Below are 20659 nucleotides of genomic sequence, written 5' to 3'. Positions count from 1 at the left end.
AGAAAAAACAAAAAAGCTTTTGTTCTCCTCCCTGTTTTATTTCCTGAAGGCCAATGAATTGCAATAATTTGAAGAAGTGTTCAATGAGTTTCTATACACACATTCTTTCTGCAGGACACAGCAGGCCTTGGCAGCAGGAAACAAAAAGCAGGGGTTTTTTCAACATGATCAGAGGCTATCTCTGCTGAAGTTGTAGGAAATAATGTCTAAAACCAAATGCCTTGAAATGTCTTTTGGGAAAATTCAGAGCAATTCCAATCCCTGTAAACAATGCAGATTCTAGATATGCCTTCTCCAAAATGTATCTAATCTAGCCATGAATTCCCACAATACAGATCTCAATAGTACATACCCTAGGACTTTTAAATCTATCATCAACATTTCTAAATAATTTTGAAACTATCTATAAGCAAAGTACTGAAGCAGAATTTACTGGCTACATTGTCTTAATACCCAATTAACATTTCCAATAAAATAGTTCTCTTGTAAAGCACACCTCAATTCACCATCCTCATTCTCCTCTGCCTTTTATCTTGATTCTTATTTCTTTCCTTGGTGATGTAAAAGCCTATCCTGTCCTTCCAATTGCATCTGACATTGCTGTTGCTCTGGTGCAGTGCTTTTTATCCCCCTTTGTTTGACTAACAGCTCTATTGACTTTTCTACAGCACTCTGAGGAGTGAGTTCAATTGCTAAAGCCACTGTGGCAGCTCAAAATCTGGCTCCACATCCCTATGGAGGATGCTGCAAGGCAATCCTCACACAGGTGCTGTGCTGCTCCTTCCCAAACAAAACTGAAAGATATGGTCAGGAGAAACTGAATATAACCACAGCAACCCTTCAAGTCTATCAATTGTCTCTCAAGAGAACAGCTTCTCGGGGATTAAGTAGCTAGCCATAGGTCAAAGCAAGGCTGAAACAGCTCTGAAAGGTGTTTGAGCTATCCTGGACCACAAAAAAAGAAAAGGTTATTTTGAAACGTAACCCTTGGGACCCTATTGATGCAGACAAATATGGTCAACAATGTTTTTTAGTTCCTCTTCTCCAGTTTCATTTTAAACTGTTCCCATCAAAAGACACAAACTCATTTTAAAAATAGCAGGGCATGACCAAATTCAACAACCTGGGCTACTGTTGCAGTATGCAGAATGCTAGAAAGAGATAATAGTAAATTAAACCCCTAGAAGCTGTCACTTACATCTTCTACTAGCTAGTAAAAAGTGGCATACTTGGAATCAGTATTTGCAATTTCTGTCATTATGCATTGGAAAATTGCAGTGTCAAATAATCCACTTGGTATTTCTGAGAGAGAGGTAAAATGAAATAATTTCAAACTCTCATACACACCTCTTGAGTTTCCTAATCAGTTCTTGCAATACAAGAAATATCAGGATCATAATTCATCTTCATCTCAGTAAGAGTGGGTAGGAAAGATATATTTATGCCATTTTTTTGTTGGAGAGGCTTAAGGGAGATAACAACTTTTAAGGATAGAGTCTGAGAAGATGGCATGAAACCATCCACTACACAAATTTTTACAAATTCAAAGCCCAACAGTATCACTAGGGCTATGAGCAGGTCTAGTTAATCTCTGCTCTCGCTACTCACTTGAGAGTTTTATCTTATCTCTTCCTGAACATTTCTTGTGATCATACTTCAATGACCATTTTGACAGACTGCTCCACTGTCAAATCTTTCTGCAGGAAAGTTTCTCATTAAATCCAATATCTATGTCTCCTTTTCAAATATAAGACTATTATTAGCTTATAAAACACCCTGGTACAACTTGAATAAATCTTCCTTTTATCACTTCATTGGACAGAATTCTCAGTTCTCCTCCTCCTCCTGTTACTGCTGACAGCCATACAAACTACAGCCTGTACTCTTTTCTCTTCTTTGTGCCCCTTCTTTCTTTCCACCTCTGTAAAAAGCAATAAAGCAATAATTTAAAAAAAATACCTATCATACAATATTTCACCCATCTTTCAAGGGTTTAACTTACAATTAGATATAGCTTATTCTTGTAAAAACATCCTTCCATTTCCAATGTTATGAAAATCTTACTCAGTTTCAACAAAGAAATCCACTTTGTAGCACAATTATTTTTCTTACCTAATTTGCAGCATCAACGCAAACACAAGAAGTCAGAATACTAGATATACATTAACAGACATAATTTATGCTGAATATTACTTCATTTAAGAATGGGAAAATGGGTTTTTACAGCAAAATAACCATGTTGATCAGAACTTTGCAGGTGTGATTGCACTGCAGTTTTTAACCACTACCTGCTCAATAAAAGAGCCAAGGAGCAGGCAGGGGGAGCTGCGATAGGGAGGAATAAGGCCTGATGTGAAGTTAGAAAAGCATTTGGAAGCACCAGGGTCTGAAGGCACTCTGCACCACACTAACAGGCTGCTTCCTGCCTGCAAAAACTATTTACTGCTCTCTCCAGTAAAATTCCACACTGGGCTGGCTAAGCCTCTCTCTGTATATACTCTGTATATTTTTGTGCATACAAAACACAGAAAAACTGCCCTGAAAGCCCTGTTTTGCTGTGAAGGAAACCCACTGCTGACTGCAGCAGTGTTCTAACAGCATTCCCCCCGGTCCTGGATTGAAAAGCCCAACCTTACAGGCTTCTGCCAATCTCCTGTGGGTAGGAAGAACTTTTCTTCCAGAAAGACCAGTGGTGTAAATGTCAGGAAATTCCTTAACCTGTATAGTTCCCAAAGAGGAATGAATCCAACTATTACAGACAACACAGGGAAAGAATGAAAAGTGTGTAGGGAGGTCTATGTGTAGAGATGTAGGAAGATAAATATGTAGGGATGGAATGAGATGGAAGAGTACTACAGGTTAATTGAATTTTGCTTTCCACAACAGCTGGAGACTGAAAAGGGACAAGGGCACAGGTCCAGCCTCAGTGCACATGGACAAACAGAGACTGGGGTGGCAGAGAGTGCTGAGGAGGAGGAGCACAGAGCTGCTGCCTCCTCTGCTGCCACCTGGGACACCTCCCTTTGAACCCCTGGGCACATGAGCTGCATCCCAGAGCCCGTGCTGTGACCATGTGGATGCCCTGCCCCAGTGTCAAAGCCCTGGGACAGGTCCCTGGCTGCGCCCATGCCATGGCCCAGCAGTCCCCGGCCTTTGTGGGAGTCCTGTGCGGGGCCAGGAGGTCACAGCACAGCATCCACAGGTTCATGCACTCCTCAGGCCCTGAGGCACAGGGTAAAGTCTAGGCTGTGCTTGATCCCCACTGTAAATTATTAACTTTTCCCCTAATTCTTAATTTAAGAACACCAAACCAATAAGAAAGTCCTTTATTACTGAGCTTAAAGCTCAGACATATGTATGTCTGCTGCAGACATATACGATATACTGTATATACACTATATGTACTACATATATAATATATATACTATAATCCCTTTATTAACCACATATATATACTATATATATACTATAGTATATAGTATACAGTATATAGTATATACTATGGTATACATACTATATAGTATAGTATATATACTATATACTATATATAATATGTACTCTATGCTATATATATATATATATATATATATATATATATATATATACACTATAATATATACTATAATCCCTTTATTAACCACACCAAACTCAATGTTTAAAGTTAAATTTCCCTGAGTAAAGAAATACTGTTGTTCATGCACGGAAATGGTAAGAAAATACCATTGCAGGAGCAAAAAACACTATTGAAATTCACCCAAAGAAAGCAAATTCTGTGATTTATTTTCGAGGACTGATCTCAAATGGGGCAGATTTTGGCAATAGGGTTTTAGATACCAGTCATCTTCACACACACACTACAGATTATAGAACATATATTGTTGCAAATAGTCTAACCTATTTTACAGATATGTTTTCCTTTTTAAAACCCCGCTTTTTGCCATTTAAAAAAAAAGTTCTGTGAACATGATGACTGTTCTAAAAGGTATGATAATTCCTCTCAGTGTTTTTCCATCTCTTCAGTGACTTGCCATGGGAGATAATTACTTGGCAAGTACATTTTGTCACTCTTGCCAGGAGTGTCAAATATAGAAGTCAAGAAGACTTTATAGGCTACTGCTCCAGTATAGAGATGCTTAATGAATGCCAGAAGTCAAATGAGCCTAAAATTGTCTTTACAAAAGCAAGACACAACATGAAAACGTTCCAATCCCTCTTAAAATATTTGTGATATTTCTCCACAGTATTTTTTTTTCACTTTGCAGCTTATAGTAAAAAAAGATTTTTGCATTTCTATTTTTTCTGCACAAGTTCAAAGATCAGTAAGAAAAACAACTGGTAATACCATGTCAGTACCTGAATATGAGAAATATTGTTCCATAAAGACAATGAATTAGATCTCAGATCACTGTTGCTCTGGCTGTAGTCTCATGGCACAACATCTCTGTGGCACTGTCAATGCAAGATATTTTCTCCCTTCTCTTTTGCCACTGTTTATTCCCCCCTTGAGACACAGTGCACCCTAGCCTCAGCTGTGGTGGTATTTCATCTGTGAACTTTGTCCGGCAAACTGATCTGAATAAAAAAGTCAAAATAGATATTAAATTTTTAAAAATGAAACACCAAATCAATAAGCTAGACTAGCTGTTCAGTATGATTTATATTACATCCATGCAAACTATCCATACCATTCTATTTGGAAAGTTGTCCATCTCGCACACAAAAAATACTTGAAGTGCACACTGCCATATATATGTTAGAGAATAAATCCCCAGCCTCAGAGTACTTTAGCACTGTCAGTTATTGCAGTGTATAGCAGAGACAAGACTTGCTGTTGGACACTAATTTTTATGTTAAATAAAATATGATTCTGATTTTCTTGTCTGTCAATCAAAAACTGAAGAGGGGGAATTACCAGATACTCATCAAAATCTAATATAAACATTTTAAATCATTTTGGTGTAGAATAGACTCACAAAACTGTTCTGAGATTAGCAAAATATTTGTACTATTCCACGGGCTTTACAAGAACTATTTTTACTGCTTGTCTTGTCAACAACCTCATTTTTAAGTTGCTTAAGTCAGAAAACACAGTACATTTTTGTTGTGCAGTGTACACTCAACAGGATGGATTCAGTGGAAAGAAATGTCCAGATATTTACTATTTCTGAAAGAATTTGTGTTCAGTAACCACTTTAACCTCTGTATTCCATCCAGGGTTGATTGGTTTTTGGTTTGGTTTTTTTTCATGTGAGAAAAGCCATTCAGCATTCTTTCCACTCTAAACAAAAAAGTGATGATGCACTTCCACATTTATCTTTTGAGAAGAAAGGAACTGAATGTGACTCAAGAGTATTTTTGCTATGGTGCAGAGAAACAGATTTGGAGACAGCCTTAAATATACAACATGCACAGCCTGATTTGACTTATGGTGTCAAGAATAAACTTCCTTCCCTCCGAAGGTCAATTTGAACCATGCTGAGAGTCTCAGTGCACGAGATTATTGCCAAAAATTGTTTTCAGAAACAGAAGATGCTGTGTTTGATGTCCGGTTAAAACCTATCAACAGCACAGATGAAAAAGGAAAAAAGGAAACTGTGGAGATCAGGAAAATCTCAGGAATTAAATATTATAATCACTGACAACAATGTGTGCATTGATGTGCAGTCAGCAAACATCAGACACCAAATAATTCTTATATTTAAAACTGATTCTCTGAAGAATTCACTTCTATCCCATTAAACTTATACACATTTGCCTTTGATTAAGACAAGTCCAACATTTATTCATTAGAGTCAAGAAGAAAAATACATTGGCTGCTCACTACTCTGCATTTGGTATGGCAGCTCAGATGAAAGAAGTCACATCAGCATGGAAATAAAGAAACAGTGGTAGAGAATTAAGGGCCATACTTAAAAATAGATATATATATATTTTGAAACTTAATTGAACAGTTCTACAGTTCTTCCCTTTTTGATTATTTAAATCAGGCATATAAGGTTCCTGTCATCACCTGTGACAAAACAATAAATCTTGCTGGGTTTCAGCAGCTGAGCAGCAGAGCTTTCACCTATGGACAGCCACACACAGCCAGAAGGGAGCTGCTGCTAAAGGTGCCCTGGGGTTTCTTGCTGCCCCAGGGGATGGTGTGACCATGGCTCAGCTACTGCAGCCCAATGCCCAACCTGCTCATTCAAACGGCAGAGAAACTGGGAAAGACACAGAGGCTCTGGATTTGCACTCAAGCTACCAAGGCACACATAAACATTCCATCTGACTTTCCTGGGAAAGCAACCTCTCATTAAGGGGGAGCACATCACTGGGAGCAACAGCAATTCCAACAATAGAGTCAGTTTTGTTTTTATTCTAGCTACCCACTTGCCCTTTCTGCTATACATGGGTTAAGGACATATACCAGGTAATTTAATTTAAAAGAGCATGACCATGCAGTTTGTAAGTGACTTAGCTTTGTTTGGGAATAATTTGGACTCATGTTACACACAGCAGTGTGGTTACACTTGAACAGTAGTAACACTTCAGGCTCTATACTTGGAAGTTTCTATTCCAGGAATGGCATTTCTATAAACATCTACCATTTAGAAAATGAGCATGTACTCTGCATGATGTATCACTAGCATTACCGTCACAGGGAAAACTCAATTCCAGTTTCTCTGGTAACACTGTTTTCTTTTGGTCAGCCTCTGCTTCGTGGACAAATCCAAATTAGGTATCTCATTCCCTTTCACACTGTACCATTTCCATCAGTTTACGTAAGCAAATCTTTTCTGTAAAGTGTCTAATAGAATTTCAGTGTTTTGATTGAGGTTCTACCTAACAATAGACATAGGCAGTACTTCATGTATAGACAGTTATATTTCATTCTTCCTTTCCCATTTAGGAAATAGGATGTTTTCTGCTGGTTACATTGCTGACACAATGGACTAACTTTGCTCAAACTAGCTTATATTTATTTTACCTTTTTGTTCTGTCTATAATCCTGAAATAAAACTAACTGGTTGTCATGTTAATAACACTCTTACACATCTGTTATTCTATTTACATATTTCTTCTGCAAAACCTTGCATCTGTTGCAGCTGACAGTACAAACACATTAATTGAATATCTGCTTCAGAGTGGTGAAAGCTGCCTATGCTAAAGCAATGAGCAATCTATTTTTTAAAGATTAATTCACAAAGTAATTAAGCCTTACAGTTCTCATAGTTATATTATGCCTTTTAAGAACTCTTTTTTTGTTGTTGTTTCCTATTTATAATCCACATCTAAGAAGATTTGGATACAGACAGTTGATTTTCAGTAAAAATTCTACATAAATTCTCTTCACATCCTGCCACACATTGTTAAGTATATTACCCAAGGTTTTAAATTTCTACATTTGAAATTTAATTCCTTCCTACCTAGAAAATTATTGTAAAGTTACTCATTCTTACAGGTTTTTGAAAGTTCTCATGGAAAAATGCAAAACAAGTGAGGAGTCTGTGTAATTAATTTCAGAACACTGGACATCACTTTCCTAGGGAATGTTTGCAGCTGTTCCTGTACCTACCAGTATCTTCTGAGTTTTCAGTTAGAAATAATATGGAATATTATTTCCATGGATCATTGTTTATGATTGTTTAAATCATTTCTGTAAATACTTGAGAGGAATGTAATGGAATTTTGGATTGCTCTATTCTGTAAATCCTCCTTAATATAAGCAGTGATTTTATCCATAGCATTACTTTCACAGCCTTGAACATGGTTAAGGTAATTTAGTCTATTTCTATGGGCTACATAAAGCAGTTTATACTAGATAATGTGTAGTTTTACTCTCCCTGGCTCCATTTGCAACTCTCACAATGTTCATTGTTAATTCTGACATTCACCATAGTGATTCTTCATCAAAAGCAAAACCCAAGAGCTGAAGTAGATATCTTTGCTTTATTAGCTTTTTTGAATCTTTCATTTGAAAAAATCACTTAACAAGACATTACATTAAGGGAATTAAGTGTCAGATAACTCTGTCTTCTAAACTGTGGGACAAAGTCAACATGTAAATCAAAGCATCTCAGTGTCAACCACAGATTCTTTCCTGTTGAAGAGAATACTGCCAGTTGCAATCCTGCTTATATGGAATCCTACCTTTTCAATTCTATATCTCTATAGACTGAAGAAAGAGACTCAATTTAATGCAGAGTCTGGTATGGTCAAATGATTTTCTTCTGTTAAGCATGCTTTAGTTTCTGGAATTAAGTACACCCGTGTTTAGTGGCTATGTACTACATGAGAAATAAAACAGCCTCCACATTGACAGCTCTGCTCCCTCTCTGTAAAAGAGTAGCTTGAATCTTTAACAAAATCTTCTGCAGGCTTTGTTAAAACCCAGTTAGGACATGGAAGAGGAGTAAAAAGTATGTCCTTTCTTCCTCTCTCTTCAGGAGTCCACACTGATGACCCACCAGTCGTTCAGGAGCTCTTGGCAGGGCCCAGGTTAGCGGCCCTGACAGCACATCTCCCCCAAGGCAAGGCAAGTTATTTCTAAAGCCACAGAAAAGATGGCTATGGATAGCAAGAGGATTTTCAGCTTCGTTTGCAGGTTTGTGGCTCATCTTCCCTCCAAACTGTTCCTCTTCACCGCAAATGCACAACCCATTATTTACTTCCACAGTACTGGCAGGTTCTTTCCTTGAGTCTGTCCCTTGTGGTATCTCATCCAAGGGAATGGTCTGGAATAATACTATATTCTAGCTGCACAGTAATATTTACAAGCATTTTAGAGGTCCCATTCTCCACAAAAGTAAAGAAGCCGAATTCTGCTCAGACGTACCAGGGTTCTTCTACATAAATGTACTTTTGTACTAACTGCCCCCTCTGTTCTCAATGGGTGAGACAGAACCAAGGTTGGCTACACTCATCTACAAAGGATGACAGTCCCTCAAGGAGCCTGAAATACAGGTGTAAAATGGGATGAGGTTCCAGTTTCTCTGAACCTGGAACTAACATGCATTATCTCCCTCAGAAAGGTGGAGCAGTAGCAACCTTATGGTATTCCCAGCTCTGCTGACATACACCAGTTCTAAAGACACAGGAAAAAAGATCAAACAACAATTTGTTCTGGAATATGATACCTGAATATAAATTATTTAAATGAAATGGGATATCATCAGTATAATTTTACCATGCTTACAGTTCACTTAGATGCGATATAGTGTATATAGCATGCAATCCATATAAATCTATGCTGTTCCTCTAGATCCCTTTTCCACTTGGTGAGGAACCACACACAAACCAGGATTTACTTTGTCCTAAACCACGTAGGGAAAACAAGACAGATGGGTCATGCCCTAACAGTCCAATTCTTCCTCTGGACAAGGTGATTTAACAGGGTCTGAAGTTTGCACTACAGGCCTGTGAAGATACTGAGGTGAGCTCTCCAGTGCTTTGGACAACTGATCCCCCACACAGTTAGAACAGACTTTTACAGATGTATCAGGTAGGAACTTAGATGCTTCCATATCACTTTCACAACTTAGAGAGGAGAATGAAGTCCCAATACAGCTGGAAAAGTTCAGGCCATCATGGATATAACACATTTAAATGGCACTGAACTCCATCCAAAGTCTGGTGCTGACTGCTCTTTATAGAGCAGCAAATTATTCCCAGTTCTTTGAAGCACCTTTTCAGTACTTATTTTCTACTTTTTGCTGCCTTGTTGGCCTTTTCCATCTATCCTTCAGGGCTTGTCCTGTATTCTTGCCTCAGCACCTCTGCTGCAGCTGCATCTCTGAGGCAGCAACCCAATGGTAATGCCTCCAGATAACAGGAAGAAGAAACCTAACTTCAGCTCTTGATGAAAACATTTTCTTGAGGAAAAGGTTCAGTACATGATCCAATGGATGGTGCTTCTAGATTCCTCAAATCATATTTTCACCACATGTGATTTACAAAGAACATCTGCTCTCCATGAGTAATCTGCTCATGTACACCTTAATATGGTACTATATTACTATACAGTAGCTAATCTGCTAATCTGTACCTTAATATGGCACTATATTACTGTACATTAGCTAATCTGCACCTTAATATGGTACACTGATGGCCAAATTATCATTATTAGGACTTGTAAATCTCTGTCTTGTACAATTTTTCATCACACTTTTTCCAGACTTGCAATTGTAACTAAGATATAGCTACCTCAGCTGATCTCTCCTCTGGCTCGCTAATTTTTTTTTCCATATTTCTGAAAAGTTGAGGATCTCATGTTCTTGTTCAGCTGCTAGTGTTTTGTGCCTCAAGTTCTCTTAAATAAAATATCAGCAGTGTATATATCTCAGTATCGTCCTTGTTGTGTATAGCAAAATGGTGGCACAGAAATTGTCACAGAATGTGCTAAAGGCTACTGGGGCCTTCCAAAAATTCCCTAAATTTAAAGGTGCTTTCTGCTTGCATGACTTTGCTTCCTGCAATAAATTAAAACTTTCCATGAGTAAGGCCTTTAATAAAAATTTCCTTCCACCTTAGAGATATCTTAGTGTTGCTGAAAATCTTTACTATTATAAGGAAAATTACTGACACAGCTTTTATAGGGATGGTATCCCTGTCCTAGGCATTGTATTACAGGGAACACACTGTCCAGTGCCCTACATACTTCATATTCATTCACACCATAATATTTCAGGATGAAAGAGTTGATGATCAGCTCCTTGACATGTGTGATAAGTGCCTTATGCTGCCATAACTGTGTCTGTGTTACAGCTTGGTTCAGAAGCCACCCTGGGGTGTTGGCAACATTTCAGAGGTGAATCTCAGCCGTCTGGTTTACAAATCATAATTGATTTACCAGCTTTAGGTTTCAGTGTTGCTCGCACTGCAGGTTCTAGCCTTAGAGAAGAAATGGATAGTACAGGTGCAATTTCATCCCACTTTTTATTTAGTCATCTTGCTATTATGGCAATCTACTTTTTAATCTCCTTCTATTACTATAATCTACTTTTTCAAGCCAGAAACAGGCAAGCACTTGCAGGGTGAGGATGTTCTGTGGCAGAACAGCTTTGTCTATGCAGATCTTGCTTCAGACTGCTCTCAGTATGACCTGGATCCCTGCAGATGCTGTTAGAACCTCCTGCAGACCACACTGCTGGTGCACTGCCACCATTGTCCTGGAGTACTTGCCAGTATCCAGCTTTGGTCCTGAGTCTTGAGAATATTTCCACTTTTGCCTAGTCAGGCATAGATAATAAGGCCTTTGTTTGGGCTGCTGGAGTTTGCTCTCTGCAAACACACGGGCTGCCTCGGTTCTCCAAAGCTATTACCACGCCTTTCAACCAACAAGGTTAAGCACTATTTGCAAAATATCCCCCTCCCCATACACACCAAAAAAAAAAAAAAAAAGGGGGTAGGGAAAGAAATGCTCAAGTTCCCCTGTTTCATGCTATGAAATGAGCACAGGCTGGCTCAGATGTTAGAATATAGCATGTTTGTAAGAATGCTTATCAAACATTTCTGTCAAACACCACCCTTGACTGGGAGCCAAAGGAGGACTTAGATATGAGATTCCTCTGTCTGACAGCTGTCCACTGGTACATTTTGAAAACAGAATGACAGATATGTTGCAATAAACTTTTCCACTGTATAAGGTAGCATATGGGGGAAAAAAGGATTTTTTTTTTAAACAATCTCCAAACCACAGCGCTTTGTTCATCTTCAGCAAACTACTCAAAGGTTAAGCAAAAATTCACATTATATTGTTTAAAAATATTAATTTTGTGTAGAATGTACTAAGTACCAAATGTATTAGTATTTGAGAAAAATCTTGTAATGCTTCCGCTTTTTAAATTAATACTTGACTGTTCAAATGCTGAATATGAATACAATGGCCTGCTTCTCCATACTAACTTGAAAAAGGAAAACCAATTTCTTTCCATTTCCAACAAGCACACTTGTCCACTTAAAAAATATATTTTTCTGGGAAAAAACCTTTCAAGGTATCTGTAAAACAGGTGAGTGTGAAAAATCATTGCTTGAAAGTGGTCTTTTTTTCTTTTTGTGAAAAGAAGCAGTCAGCATGATCTTTGAGATACTTGGGACTCCTTGTTAACTGGAATACAAACCAAGAATTTCTGGAAGTGACATGTACACAGCACAATTTGCAGATGTAATCTGATGCCAAGAGCTGTGAGCTGTGGAACAAGAGAGAGGATAAGGGCAAGAGCATGAAAAGAAGAGCCTGGAAAAGTTCCAGGATGTGAAAAGAAGACAGACTGTTTGGTGTAGAGCTTTAGAAGTGAACCAAAGCTTGGCAAAGTAGGGAGAGGACAAACAGTTGCTAGCACAGGCCACTCAAATATTGCTACCAGGGCACTGAGTAGCAGTCCGCAGAAGTCCACTACAAAGAATTTCTAAAAAAGTCAAACAAGTTTTTAGCTAAGCAGACTCTCTCATATACTTATAAACACTAGAAAAGTTCCAGGGTAATAAAAAGATGTCAAAACTGTTGGTAAGTGTATTAATGTCTACTAAATCCCATGTTTGGCTGGAACAGGTGACTGTTCTATCCAAACAAGCAGCCTGTCCTGCTTCCCTCCTCCTCACAACAGCCATTGTTTGCTTGCTTCTACAGTCCGAACAGTAGCAACTCCACTGACCAGGCAAAAAGTTCATAGAAGACAACAGTGCTAAGATGTCAAAACCTGAATAAATACATAAATATCTAGTAGAGATAAAGTGCAGTAATTTTTAATTTATTAGATAGTCTAGCTGCTAGTAAAATGTATTCTTTATAAAACCAACATTTGAAAATTCAGGTAACGTACTCAACTTTGTAAAAGACAGAATATTACAGAAGAAAAGGCAATCTTTTAGAAGATTCTAAAAATACTTCATTACAAACTCTGGAAATAGTGTCAGTGACACCCAATCTTCCTCTCTCTCCCTGACAATTTTCACCACCTGCTTTTTGCTAAAGTATAAGCCAAGATTTGAACACTGTTAATCAGAAGGAAAACGCTGCATACTGTGTGAGCTGCATCTCAGAGCTACCAGACGTTCCAGCTGGGAAATCAAATCCTCACACTCATCCACACTTCCCAGAAGGGGCACCACCCCAGAGCTCCCTCTAGACAGTCATTCCAGATTAGATCATGTCTCCACTCAGCACACTGCCATGGCGCACATGAGAGCAGCAGAACACGCGGCCTGTTTCTCACCAGCAGCCACACATGTATGTTTTGTGTCCTGCTGCTAGATTACAGTCACTGAAGTTATTCAAAGCCCTTTAGTTTACCTGGGAATCAGCCATGCAGGCAGGGTGAGCCACCTCCTAAGGCTCACTCACCCACCGTGCTACCAACCTGATGCCCACTGGTTGTGTCTCCCCTGAGGGACAGCCGGTGTCTGACTGCACCTGACGGGCCCTGGGAGGGGTTTGGGCCTGGAGTGGGTGGGCAGATGTCGGTTTCTCGGCTGTTTAGGTGGCCTGGAAAGGCCCAGGGATGGCCTTGGACAGCCGGCGCTTCAAAGGACGAGGAGAGACTTCTGATCTTTTCTCGGTCTCTGTACAGGGGGGTCTAAAGAAGTAAGATGGAGGAATTGGGGCGTGTCCTGTTCTTCTTCTTCTTCTTCTTGGCCTCCATCTTCTGTGGTGATGTTGGCACTTTGGGATTGGTTATTACTAAAAGTGCATTGGTTAATAAGGGTAGAAGGTATTGGGGAAAAATTATAAATATTGTATACGTAACTTCGAGTATAAAGATAAGTGACCGCCCTGGGGGCTCTCAGTGTGCTCATGGCTGGCTGCTGAGCAGACCTCTGTCGGGCCAAGAGAAAATCTTTTAGATAAACAATTAATAAACACCGAGACCGAGAAAAGATCTGAAGCCTCTTCTCGTCCTTTGAAGCGTGGGCTGTCCAAGGCCATCCCTGGGCCTTTCCAGGCCACCTAAACAGCCGAGAAACCGACAAGTGGCGTCCCTGGGTGGGCTGTACACACCTCCGTCCTGAGGTGCTGAGATCCCACAGGCAGAGAGGGGCTGAGAGGGAGAGCCCATAGTGCAGTCTGGCAGGATCTGCTGCACGGGAGAAGGGTGCAGTTCACTGCAGGTGCACTGGGAGGCTTGGCAGCCCTTTAGTGGCGACACTTTAAGGCTTGGCAGCCCTTCAGTGATGAGGCCATCTGAGTCAGGCAAGCACTATTTGTCTGTCACCCAATCTCTGCAACAGTGACCAGTGATCTCATGCTCCACAGACTCAAGAACAATGTTTGAAACAATCTTCTTGAATTTATAGGCCACAGATGCTGCCCATGCCCAAATTCAAACAGCGACATAAAGTCTTCACTTAATGGCACAGACTACATTACATTTTTATGGTTATTCATGAATGTCTCAAGACCCTATTAAGAACTATGGCATCACTGAGGCTTGTGAAACTGAGCCCAAAGAGAAAGCAAAATATTGTCAGCATCCATGTGAATATTAATTCTGTAAAATTTACAATCTTAATCAACGGGGAAGGTATATATATAATATTTATATTAATAACTTATATATTATGTGTATATTAATAACTTTTATATAGCTATATATTATATATTACATGTATATAAAATACATGCATATTATCTCTGTATTTATATATGTATGAACAGCTGCTCATTCTCTACTGCATCTGTCAGATTTTAAGAAAATCAAAACAGTCTCAAGATACTAACAGTCATGCTTGGATTGCCCAGAATCTGACTGTGTCAAATCTACAGAATCTATATATAGTGCATAGGTTATATGGGCCTTATGGGAAATGCCTGACCTGAAGAAATGAACCACTGATTATCTCTTAGTGCCAGGATGCTGCAAACTGAGAAGAACTAACTCTATGGTTACAGTTATGAACAACTTTTTCATATGAAATAGGATCATTTATCTAGCACTATCAAGGGATTTTAAAAAGTTTTTACAATATTTTTAAATAGCTCCACCCACCATAAGCTGCTATTATACCTACTGTTATACTATACCACTAGTGTGGCCTTTGAGATCTCAAACAGCCATAAGTCTAACAGGACTATGCAAATCTTGGCAGCCTGCATCTCATCTCAAAGCTCCTAAACTTAAAGCAGCTCTTTACGAACTGCATCTCAAATAATCTGGTCCCCAGGTTATTGCTGTAGAATTGGTCTCCTTTTAATTGCAAGGAGTAGTCTTGAAAACTTTATCCAAAGTATTGATAATGTTCTCAATTAGGAAAACTACTCCAGTAATTAAAAATAACTACTTTTGTGTTATTTCAGTATTCAGCATCAAGTGCTTGCTTTCTACAAAGAGCACAAAATAGAGAAACAACAGCAGCAGCAAAATCAACTGATTGCTAGGATTTCTCTCCTAGTTCACACAGAACAAGGCATTTTTGTTGCTGACCCACCATTGATAACAAATGAGATTTGTTCTGATACACATGCCTGTAAGTCACAACCTAGTCAAATATCTAATTTAAGCACAGGTGCCACTTCAACAAGAAAATGTCTTTCCATCCTAACTATCTGAAGAGGCTATTGATACCCACCATTACTGCTTGCACAAGATATTAAGAGCCTCTCCTGCTGCAGTTCAGGCACTTCAACCATTACAAGGAGCTCCCAGGCTTTTCCAAAATGCTGCTCCTGCCTGCCCCTGAGAGAAGACCAGCACTGTGGGTTAGGCTGGCTCACTGGTCACCGAGTTAGAGAGCACAACACTGCCCTTCAGCAGCCTGAACTCACAGCCAGATTGTGACACGTGGGTCTATTCCAGCCATCTGCTCCGAGGAGCGTGTGCCTGCAAACCCCATGATGATCAGCTCAGCACGGACGTGCAGGAGAGAGCTCACTGTGAGGATGTGCACCCATTAGCCTTAAGATTCATATCCTCTAAAACTCAATTTCCTTGCCTAACATTTCTTCTCCATTACCCACTATAAGCAGTCTCAGATGCCAGCCTCGCCTCCAGAGCTACAGAAGCATAAACAGACACACACATGCCATGTCTGGGTATCCATCCAACAAACCCAGGCCTCTGTACACACAGACACACCCCAGAGCCACAATGCACATCAAAGGAAGCTCACCCCCGGGCACACATCATTCACCACACAGGTAAACCCTTGCTGATAAGGATATATGCACGTACTCCATATGCCTGTAACACAGACAACAAACCCAGCCTCAATGAAAAACACATCACCGCCTCTAAGCAGACACAGCCTGAGTGTCACGCAGCGCTCCCCTGCATACTGCTTGTGCCCTTCTGTCACCCCTGAAGTGCGCAGGCTGTTCCACACCCTGGGGCTGCGCGTGTGTGTGTCTGTCTGTGTCTGTGTGTGCTCACACGCGCAAGAAATGTGTGAGTTTCAGGTGTCTGAGAGTGCATGGCCCCGACGGGGCGGCCGCACGCACGTGGTGCCAGCAGCCCAGCGACGCCATGTGGGATGTGCGGGATCGCTGCTGTGCGAGCGCGGCACACGCGGGGATGGATGCGAGCGAGCACACGCTGGAGCGCTGCGTGGATGGAAAAGCGCACGGAGGGGTGCCGAGCGCTGCAGACACAAGCAGCAGCGCCTGCCAGGTCCGCGTCAGTTCACACAGCGCGGTGCCGTGTGTCACTCTCTGCGCGCCGTGACAGTCCCCGCGCGTGTGTCGCTGTGTCCGAGCGAGCGCCCCGCAGGCTGCGCGATGCCGGGAGCGCACGGACGGACACGCGGTGCTGTCTGTCCCTGGGGCAGCTGTGACACCCGCCCAGCGCGGGCAGCATCACTCCCCGCACGGGATGTGCGGCTGTGACAGCCCGGGGCACCCCCGTACCTGCGGAAGTGTCCCAGCGAGTCGAAGAGCCGCTCGGAGCTGAGAGCCATGGCGGGGCGGCTGCGAGCCGGGAGCCTCGGCGCCGCTGTCCCGGCCGTGCGGGGAACAGGCACTGTCCCGTCCCGTCCCGTCCCGCCCGCCCCCGGCCCCCGGCCCCGCCCGCCGCCAGGAGAATGGGCGGGAATGATGGGCGGGAATAACGGGCGCGCGCAGCGCCCCCCCGCTCCCCGCGGGAACCGGGAGCCAGGGCCGGGAGCGGGAGCCGGGAGCAGGACCGGGCAGCGGGAGCCGGGAACAGGACCGGGCAGCGGGAGCCGGAGCCGGGAGCAGGACCGGGACCCGGAGCCGGCAGCGGGCCCTGCGCGCCCCGGGCTGGCTCCTCTCCAGTCACGGCCCCCATAGCTTTGGATCCCGGGCTCCCGGTTCAGCCTCCCGCACTGACCGAGCGCCTCAGCCCGCTCTTGTATTTAATGCAAAACGAAATTAAAGGAGGCAGTGATGTGCTTACATCCTCCTGTTACAATCTAATAATCCAATATATTTAGGCTGTAGTGTATTTTACGTGGACGTTTTGAATTAAAGGAGGGTAAAACTATTTTTATTTCACAGAGCAATATCTGAATTATTTTTAGCAGCCTTACAGTCTGCACCGCTATTTGGATACATCACCTTCCTCCCCTGCTCCCAAAGTTTTAAATCAATGTAAAATAGAATTATCATTTAATAAAAGCAAAATATAAAACATATCCCATATCTACTTGACTGTCATTAGTTCTCAAATTTGTAATGAAGCCTCAATCACATTTGGACTTCGTTTTCTGCCTTGCCCATAGTAGGCCAAGATAATCACTTTGGATTTGTTTAAGGATTAGCAAAGTGAGTTGCAACAGACCTTTGTAATTAGCTTAGCAGAGGGTTTTGTTGGAACAAATACACTTTAGCAGCACAGTCACTCTGGGCTCTGATAATTTGGCAAAATACAGGGGGAAAAAATCCTAAAATTGTTGCAGGTGCAGCTCTCATATTTAAGGCTTTTCTTCCCTAGAGAACTTCATTTCCCTGCTGAGACAGATAGAAGTTGCAAGATTTCCCTGCTCAGAGAAAGGCAGTGGACCAGATGCCCTCCAAAGTCCCCTTCCAGCCTAAGTTGTTTTATGACTCTGTGATGAAAGACACATTTTCCAGCAGATTGCACTATCTCTTTCTGGGCTGCTCTATTGAAAAAACACAGAAGACCGAAACCAAATCAAAACAAATGGGCAAAAAAACCCAAGTAAATTCAACCTTATTACTTGTGTACTTCATTTATTAGGAAGCACAGGAAAAGCTGAGAGGTAAATCCCTGTTAAATCCCAGAAAGTCAGCCTTCTGTCTCCAAAACCTTGTGCTGTCACACCGAGGCTCTTGTGCTTTGCAAGGAAATGTGCCTTTAAGAGGCTCTGGCACCAAGCAAGCACCACAACTGTTCCTCTGCACAGAGCAGATGTTGGGGCTTCAGGGTGACAATCTGTTCCAATAGACCTGGAAAGAGCAGATGTTTGTCAGGCTCTTTGGCTCTGAGTGACTCCTGACCACACCAGCAAAATGAGCAAATAGCATGTTACACAACCAGGAACCTGAATAATGAGTTCAGCAGAGGATTGATTCTTACAGCTGGGGAGTTGTGAGACCACTCGCTCATCCACCAGCTCTGAAGGCTTTGCTGCTTCTGACAAAGCTCCCCATGTCTCTGTGCATCTGCAAAGGAGTTTTTAACACTGAGTCTAGACTTTGTTGCAGTTCCTTTCTTAGGATACGTAAGCTAGAAAGCCCAAGGATAGATCTGTTTTCTTTCTGTATGAATTTTTGAATTGCTTCAGTTTTACCTTAAAAATACCAGCATTAAATTTAATCATCCTGGGGTTTTGGGAGTTTTTGGGGTTTTTTTTTGGTTTTGGGTTTTTTTTCCTGCGGAATGTTTTTCAGGTTTAAAATGGTATGTGCTTGAATGCAGCACAGGTACTTTAACAAGGAGTTTCTTTCTTCAAAGAGCCACACTAGCCAAATAATTATTTGCATAAACAAACACCAATGAATAGTAAACATTCTGATTAAATATTGCATTGCTGGTCATGTGCCTGGTTTTAGTGTCCTGCTTCCTACAAGTAAATTAATCAAGTTTTCAGTAGCTTTATGGTGGGTAGGGAATATCTAATGTAAAAGTCGAGCACGAGAGAAAACCTAATCCCTTTCAGCACCATTTTTAAGCCCAAAAAATCCATAAATAGTTTTTTTCTCTTTGCAACCACTTGTAGGCATTCTTGTACACATTTCTATGCTTGTCTCTTTGATAATATCATTACTTTACTGCCCATACAGAGTAAAGGAAAGAAATTTGCATGTACTCCTGTAAAATTTAATATCAAACTCCCACATGCCTGCATTTCTAAGAGTTATTAATGTAATATCTTTAATGTCTGCTCTCTTAAACTTGTGGTGCTCAGAGATTTGCCTTGTTTCATTCAAGCCTGTGAAGATGCATAACATGGTTTGAGCTTGCCTTTTCTCCTATCCTGCTATGCCAATCCTACATGAAGCAGTAACTGTGCATTTAGTCCCCATCATTCCTGACTGGGATGTTTTTCACCAGGCACCTGGAGACAGTCATAGCACTGTTCTCACACAATACACAGCTCTCTTCCCAAAGGATTGTGCTCCACGATAAACTCTTGTGCAACAGAAAATGCATCAAAGAAGGCATGATAGAGTTCTGTAATTAAAATGTGTCAAGGTGAGGCCATCCACATCTAAACTCTACTTACTGAAGAATTTTAGGGATTTTATTAGGGATTTTTATGGAAGAAACAGAAGCAAGGCTGTGATCTCTTTCCTAGAATGTCTTCAGGTGGGAGCACCAAGGGTGTTCACAACAGACAAACACTCTTCAGGGTATTCCAGAAGTTTAAAATGTTGGGGTTTTAATCCTGCAAGGGGAATGTGCAATGGCTCATGACAAGAAAATTTGTGTCAACCTCATTTCTGGCACTCACAAGCAGGCTGTTGTTCAACAGAGACATCTGATACTGCACAGTCCTTGAGGAAGGAGTGGACTTTACAATGTGCAACAGGAGATGAGACAGCTTACAAAATAATCTCCTTCAGTCTGACATTCCCACTAGGAAAAATCCAGCACCTACTGGTGAGGGCTGTTCATGGTTTCCCCTTTTTTAAGTTGAGTAAGAGCGTCACCAATACATGAGAGATGTTAGAGGGACGTGCCTGTGACGTGGTTCTGATACACCCATGTGTGTACACAGAGTTTCCCATTGCAGCTGAACCCAAAACACCAAAGTGGTGGGGATGGCAGATAACTGGTGGTGTTGCCAACACAGTTCCATGGACACAGATAATGACTTCTTAAACAAAGCCAATCCTGACCCATCTGTTCCCCCACTTCCAATGGCAAGGTTTGTAGACCAGAGATGAGGAGCAGTGCAGGAACTGCAAGAAACAAGAAACACAGTTGATCTACCCACTGCCTACTCTCCCCAGGCTTTCAGGCAGACTCATCCATGAGCGCTCTTTTGACATCTGCTTTTATCACACTGGTGAAAAAAACCCTTACTGAAATCAACCACAACACATCTTGAATGCAACCTCTCACTTCCTGTTTTGAAGTTAGAAATTTCTGTTCCCTTGCAGGAAAAAACCTTCAGGACCCATGGCAAATGTATTTATCAATGAAAACACAGCTTCTAGAGAGTAAGCCCAAAACAAGCTTTACTTGCATAAATGTGTATCAGCCATTGAATTCTGGTGTTGAAAACCACTTGCAGAAATCTTGTCTTTACAAAAGGT

At 41.3% G+C, this 20659-nt stretch overlaps 1 protein-coding gene across 2 annotated transcripts in view; it reads right to left on the bottom strand.

Moving 5' to 3' along the window:
- The window catches only part of SLC22A16 (solute carrier family 22 member 16), a 33089-nt gene extending 16178 nt beyond the window's left edge, over nucleotides 1-16911 (bottom strand). For both annotated transcript variants that reach the window (XM_058021407.1, XM_058021408.1), the window contains exon 1: nucleotides 16823-16911. In XM_058021407.1, coding sequence (XP_057877390.1) covers nucleotides 16823-16872 — 50 coding nt within the window. In that variant the 5' untranslated portion in view covers nucleotides 16873-16911. The remainder of the gene's footprint in view (nucleotides 1-16822) is intronic.
- Between the last annotated feature and the right edge of the window lie 3748 nt (nucleotides 16912-20659).

This window comes from Melospiza georgiana, chromosome 3 (assembly GCF_028018845.1).
Source record: "Melospiza georgiana isolate bMelGeo1 chromosome 3, bMelGeo1.pri, whole genome shotgun sequence".
Classification (NCBI taxonomy): Eukaryota; Metazoa; Chordata; class Aves; order Passeriformes; family Passerellidae; genus Melospiza; species Melospiza georgiana.
Note: the sequence above shows the minus strand (reverse complement) of the source record. Positions and strands in the feature narration are given on the sequence as shown.